The sequence below is a fragment of the Fistularia commersonii genome, chromosome 6 (assembly GCF_037954325.1).
Source record: "Fistularia commersonii isolate RoL2024-O1a breed Wild chromosome 6, RoL_Fcom_v1.0, whole genome shotgun sequence".
NCBI classification, from domain to species: domain Eukaryota; kingdom Metazoa; phylum Chordata; class Actinopteri; order Syngnathiformes; family Fistulariidae; genus Fistularia; species Fistularia commersonii.
Window position 1 is genome coordinate 20,880,622 of NC_141289.1, and position 6,111 is coordinate 20,886,732.

The 6,111-nt window shown below is 47.3% G+C and overlaps 1 protein-coding gene across 2 annotated transcripts; it reads left to right on the top strand.

The window, feature by feature from the left end:
* The first annotated feature begins 834 nt into the window (after nucleotides 1–834).
* On the top strand, nucleotides 835–5,691 carry f7l (coagulation factor VII, like). Of its 2 annotated transcripts, none has more exons than XM_086148651.1 (8): nucleotides 835–959; nucleotides 1,486–1,652; nucleotides 1,989–2,013; nucleotides 2,089–2,202; nucleotides 2,272–2,412; nucleotides 3,306–3,394; nucleotides 3,608–3,728; nucleotides 4,968–5,691. In XM_086148651.1, the coding sequence occupies exons 1-8, from the start codon at nucleotides 866–868 to the stop codon at nucleotides 5,516–5,518; spliced, it is 1,302 nt and encodes a 433-aa protein (XP_086004777.1). In that variant the 5' UTR covers nucleotides 835–865; the 3' UTR covers nucleotides 5,519–5,691. The 2 variants fall into 2 exon arrangements, with proteins under 2 accessions (XP_086004777.1, XP_086004778.1); XM_086148652.1 differs by having other exon boundaries at nucleotides 851–959; nucleotides 1,489–1,652.
* The last annotated feature ends 420 nt before the right edge of the window (nucleotides 5,692–6,111 follow it).

Sequence of the window (6,111 nt, forward strand, 5' to 3'; positions counted from 1 at the left end):
CATCTGGTCAACTAGCGATTCTTACTGCCTAACTGACAAAACAGAAGTGATCGCTGAAGCCTCTAAACAACACAAGAAGATCACAGCTAATGACTCCAGGTGGTGCCTCACTGGGCTGGAAACCTGGGAGGTATCTTCAACCAGGAGTTGTCATTTAGATTCCATATAAAAATATAAATCGAGGACTGTCGTCTGTCAAAAATTCATCTTCTTGTCTCCTCCAGAATGGACTTCTGTCGCTCTCTTGTCAGGCAGTTCTTACAAGTCCTTAAAGACTGGTCAGCTCATTCAGAAAGCTGCCACACAGGTTGTGAGGAGAGCTTCTCTGAGGACCCTCCTTCTCCAGTAGTGACTCCCCTGCTTTTGCTCCCTGAACTATAATGCCAGACACCATCACGCCTCAAAGAAGTCCTAGAAATCTACCATCCAGTCAGATCACTGCTCTCCGAGGACGCAGGGCGAGCGGAGACCATGCAGGAACCATCTTCCAACCTGCGTCTGGGGGGCCGAAGAATAGGCTACCCTTTGGAGAAGGCCCATAGTGAGGGTGAGGGTAGCCTCTGGTGGAGCTTCCATAGATATCTCATGATGTTGTGATTTGTGAATCTCTTTTACAGCACTTTTGGAGATTTGTGAGACAAAAGATTTGTGTTCGGGGACGCGTGCATTAACAAAAACAACATTTCCCAAAATGACCGTGTAGAAATTCCTGATTGGCAATATTTTACATCATTCTCTCTATTTGAGCTTTTGAAGATTGGGGAGGGTTTTTTTTTTTGTTTTTTTTTTTGAGGACATTTTCCCTCTGTTTGTTCAAGCGATGTTGGTGTTTCGCTTCCTAACCTTTGATCATTTCAGAACAAACATGGCGGCGAGCAGCGAAGTCACGACGCCGCTCTTCCTCCTGCTCCTGCGACTCCTCATCGCCTCCATCCCAGCATGCACCGGGCTTCCAGAAGGTCAGTCCTGGACCTCGGTGGCCTCTTGGGCTTGTCTTCATCCGCGTCTGAAACCCTGCAGACCCACTGAGACAACAGTGGGGATGAAGGATATACTAGCATGCTAACTGCTATCGGCTAACCTCCATTGTTTGGGTAATAACAAAAATGAACCAGGCTACGTTCTTTGACTAAACTGAGATGTTGAAGGATCTGTAACATTACTTGTGCTCAAAAAGCTTGATGAAAATGTTTGGAAACTACCTTGAGACAGTTGCTTGAAGTAGAAATAGAGACTAAATCTGTAAAAATGATTTAAGAATCGTCGACAACAAAAAGAGACACCAAAAATGCAAAGGTCCAAACACAAAAAGACATCGAAGCGCGTGAAGAAAATAATTTGCTTTCAGTTTGACAACCCTGAAGGCCCCCAATTACATGGAAGAAAAGCAAAAATATATCTAGATATATGTTCGAATAATTCATCTGCATCTGTATTTCCATATACTGATTTTTTAGTTTTGTTTTTTTTTTTGTTTTTATGAAGGAGATCTGTTTGTGAGCCAGCCCGAGGCAAGCTTATTCCTGCACCGCACTCGTCGGGCCAATTTCTTCCTGGAAGAGTTAAAGACGGGGAACCTGGAGCGTGAATGTCATGAGGAAAAATGTTCCTACGAGGAAGCTAAAGAAATCTTTGCCCTGCCGCAGCAGCTGGTGAGTAGATGCGTAACTTCTACAGGACATTCTTCTACAGGACATTCCCCAAAACTTCACCAGTCTACATCGACGTGGCTACACTAGAGTTTCTTCCGATCGAGTGTCAGGTTCCCTAACGTTCAGTCAGAAGATTCAGAAGCTGAAAAGTCAGCTGATATCTAAACGACAGTTCGGTGACCAACCGACACCCAGCAGACTCAGATACCATCAAGCTGAAAATGTTCTAACGCCAAACATTTAGCTGCCGTTGCTCGACATTTGACCAATTAATATGTTTCCTCCCAGGCTGGTTTTCGGCGCTAAAACCAAGTCTTTTTGTATGTTTTGTTTTAGGAGGCCTTCTGGAGGAGGTACACAGGTAAAACTCTTCTTCGGACATACGACACATTAAGACCCAGACTAACTTCTCTGACTGGCGTTTGTGTGCCGGCAGCCGTCGACCCGTGCTTGTCATCGCCTTGTAAGAACGGAGGCACGTGCACTCGACAGATCAGCAAATACACCTGCCAGTGCCGGCCCGGATTCCATGGCTTGAACTGCGATAAAGGCACGCATCGGCATCAAGCGTAGGGTGTGGCGCCGCAGGCTTGCTGAAGGCGCATGTGTTTCTGTGCAGTACGATCCACCGTCAACGGCTGTCGCTTCAGAAACGGAGGCTGCGAACATTTCTGCCGGGACACGCCTAATCATTCCCGCATCTGCTTCTGCGCTTCGGGCTACTATTTGGATCGGGACAACAGCACCTGCCTGCCACAAGGTCAGAACGTCTCACAGAGGGTTTTTAGATCCACCTCGCCCACAGCTGTCGGACACTTCTTCTTCTTCTTCTTCTTCTTCTTCTTCTTTCGGCTTTTCCCGTCAAGTGTCGCCACGGCGAGTCAACTTTCTCCATCTGACCCTATTCTCTGGATCCTCCTCTCTCACACCAGCTAACTTCATATCCTCTCTCACTACATCCATCAATCTTCTCTTTGGTCTTTCTCTAGACCTCCTGCTTGGCAGCTCCACCTTCAGCAACCTTCTACCCAGATCTTCACCATGTTTTGGACATGAACAGAGGAGTGTTCATGTCTAAACCATCCCAGTCATCACCTTATCTCAGTCATACATGTCCTGCACCCCTGTGACAAATTCTTCTTCTTCTATGGGCTTTTTCCTTCAGAGGTCTCCACGGCGAATCCACTTTCTCCATCTCACCCTATTCTCTGGATCCTCCTCTCTCACACCAACTACCTTCATGTCCTCTCTCACTACGTCCATAAATCTTCTCTCTGGCCTGGCAGCTCCAATTCCAGCATCCGTCTACCAATATATTCTCTATCCCTCCTCTGTCCATGACCCAACCATCTCAGTCTGGCTTCTCTGACCTTCTCACCAAAACATCTACCATGTGCTGTTCCTCTGATAGACTCATTCCTGATCCTCTCCATCCTGGTCACCGAGCTGTCGGACACGACAGCTCTTTAATCAAAAAGTTAAGAAATAAAGAAGGTCCGCTGTGAGGTTATGCTTGCTTATATGTTTATCATTACCTCTACAATGACTCTCATTGTTATCACGACAGCTAACAAAAGTAGAGTGTTCATTTTAACTGACAAAAATATCCAGTTTAGTAATCAGGATCATGTGGCCTGGTGCTTTGCGGTGCAGACCCCGTCCCCTGCGGACGCCCTCTGGTCCAGTTCACTCCCCGGGTCGTGAACGGGCAGATCTGCCCCAAAGGACACTGTCCCTGGCAGGTGAGAACCTCCTCAAACATGCAGCTCCTCACTGGGATCCGATGAAGATGATAATCACGAGGTGATGATGATGAGGAGGAGGAGCGGGACAATAGTAATAAAGAGGAATAATGGTGGTGAACATAATGGGAAATAAAGCATGGCGGTACTGATGATGACAAGTGATGATGATGGTGCTAATGATGGTGATGAAGATGCCTCCTACCTCTCTAGGCCCTTCTGACTGAAAATCACATCTACAGATGTGGTGCCATTGTCCTGTCCACTCAGTGGATCCTGACTGCAGCTCACTGCGTCTGGAGGAAACCCGCCGGTGTTTTCCATATCGTCGTCGGTAACTAGACCGGCCCGAGCGCACCTTCACGTCCAACGGAGACAAACGGAAAGGGTTGTTATTCCTCCCAGGAGTCGCTGCAGCAATTTTTCATTGCAGAAACATCTGTTTGACTCGTGTAAACTTGAGATTTTCAAAAGAAATTCCTAGTTAGATGAATTAATTAGCCATCTGCGAATTGTGCAAATGGCAAAACAACCAACTTTTCGCAATTTAATTGGAATTGAGCACAAGTTTACCAGCCTCACCTTCCAAACAGTTGCCACAAATTCACAAGGAGATACAGAAAGACGAGCTAAATTATAGATGGAAATTAGGAGGTCCTGACTAGCTAGTCAGGTCCTAACTAGTCAGGATGCCAACTAGCTGCAGCTGCTCCAGGAGGTCTCATGATGCCTGCCATTCAAATGTCTGAAAATGTCTGAGCCACACTTGACTCAAGAAGGTTGTTCAAGTTAACGTAACTCATTTAAAAAGGATTTTTGCTTGAATTTTATGCTACAAAGACAGCATTGGAAAATCGGATATGCTGAAGTTTTGTGGAGGTTCTCAGTCACCCGGGTCGCGGTGAATTCTTGTCAAAATCTTCCGGTCGCGGCAACCGGACTCGAATTCCTTCACTCGAAGACGTTTCACCAGTTTCGGTTCTTCAGTTTGTCAGAATTGAAGAAGTTTCTCAGTTGAGGGATAAGATAAGATAAGATAAGATAATATAAGATAAGATAAGATAAGATAAGATAAGATAAGATAAGATAAGATAAGAACAACTTTATTAATCCCGAAGGAAATTGTTGTGCCAGAGTTACAGAAAATATAACAGTAATAAATCATAAAAAGAAAAGGCAGAATTAGAAATAAAAATAAACTATAGATTATAAAGTGTCTCAGTGAAACTATAAAGTGAAACATTTTCGAGCAATGACGTTCAGATTTCGACAAAAATGCTGGAGTTTTATTTTGCTTTCTTGTCGTGGCAACTCGACTTGAGTTTCTTCTCTCGAAGACGTTTCACTCTCATCCGAGAAGCTTCTTCGGTTCTAATGGCCCGTGAGGAGTTTCCAATATAACTGCCGGGTTTGCCGGGTTTTCCATCCGAACCAAAGAAGCGTCTCGGATGAGGGGCCAAGAAATTCAAGTCCGGTTTCCAACCACGAGAAGATTCCGACAGGAATTCACTCTGACCGGGATGACCCGGAACCTCCGCAGACACGTTAACCTACCGGCCCTCATCCTCTCAAGGTGAACATGACCAGAAGGAGGACGAGAAGACCGAGCAGAAGCGTCGAGTTTCCAAAGTCCTGATCCACCACGGCTACAACACGTCGAGCTACGACAGCGACCTGGCGATGCTCAAGCTGCACCGGCCCATCAAGCTGGGCCTGTACGTGGTCCCCATCTGCCTGCCGGCCAGAAACAGCTCCTTCGGTCGCACCCTGGCGACGATACGACAATCCACCGTGTCCGGCTGGGGTCGCATGGCTCAGCTGGGCTCGGCCGCCAGCGTCCTGCAACGCCTGGTGCTGCCGCACGTCCCGCTGCAGGAGTGTCGCCTGCACACGCAGCTCAACATCACCCGAAACATGCTGTGCGCCGGGTTGAGGGCCGGCGGCAGGGATGCTTGTGAGGGCGACAGCGGAGGCCCGCTGGTGACGCGCTACAAGAAGACCTGGTTCCTCAACGGGGTTGTGAGTTGGGGGAAAGGATGTGCCAACCAGAACATGTATGGGATCTATGTCAGGGTGAGCAACTACCTGTCCTGGATCCAGAACATCATGGTGGCAGATGTATGAGCGAAGCTCTGCAAGTCGAGTATTTGAATGAAATTAATTGAGATGGAGTATGTTTGAAACTAATCTTTATGGGGATGAATAGCTACCGATGCTCAGCCCTCGATATGAGGTGTACTCTTTTGTTGACTTTCTTCATAACGTTGAATTAAAAATAAACACTCATAGACATCGCCTTTCCAGTATTGTGACCTTCCTTTTGCCTGAAAGAAATGACGCCTCCCTCCAGCAAACCTTTCCAGCAGTGTTCCAAGATCGGCGTGAGAGAACCCTGGATATCCAGAGGATGGTCTAAACAGGCAGCAGCTCGGCCTCGGGCGCTGTTAAACGATAATAAGAGCATTTGACTCGGCAGAGCAAGGCTACAGGTCGGGTCTTATGCTGATCAGATCCAACCAGGTCACAGACAAGGATTCGGAAGGGGATCGGGTCGTTTCCACAAGGACAAGCCGTTGAACGGCTTTCTTCAAGCTACGAAAAAAGCAGCCGCTCCATAGGTGTCACCAGCCAATCGATCAATTCCCTCACCGATCGACCAACCGACCAACCGATCGACCGATGGTCACCTCCCTGTAACAAAGCGGTCTTACAGCACT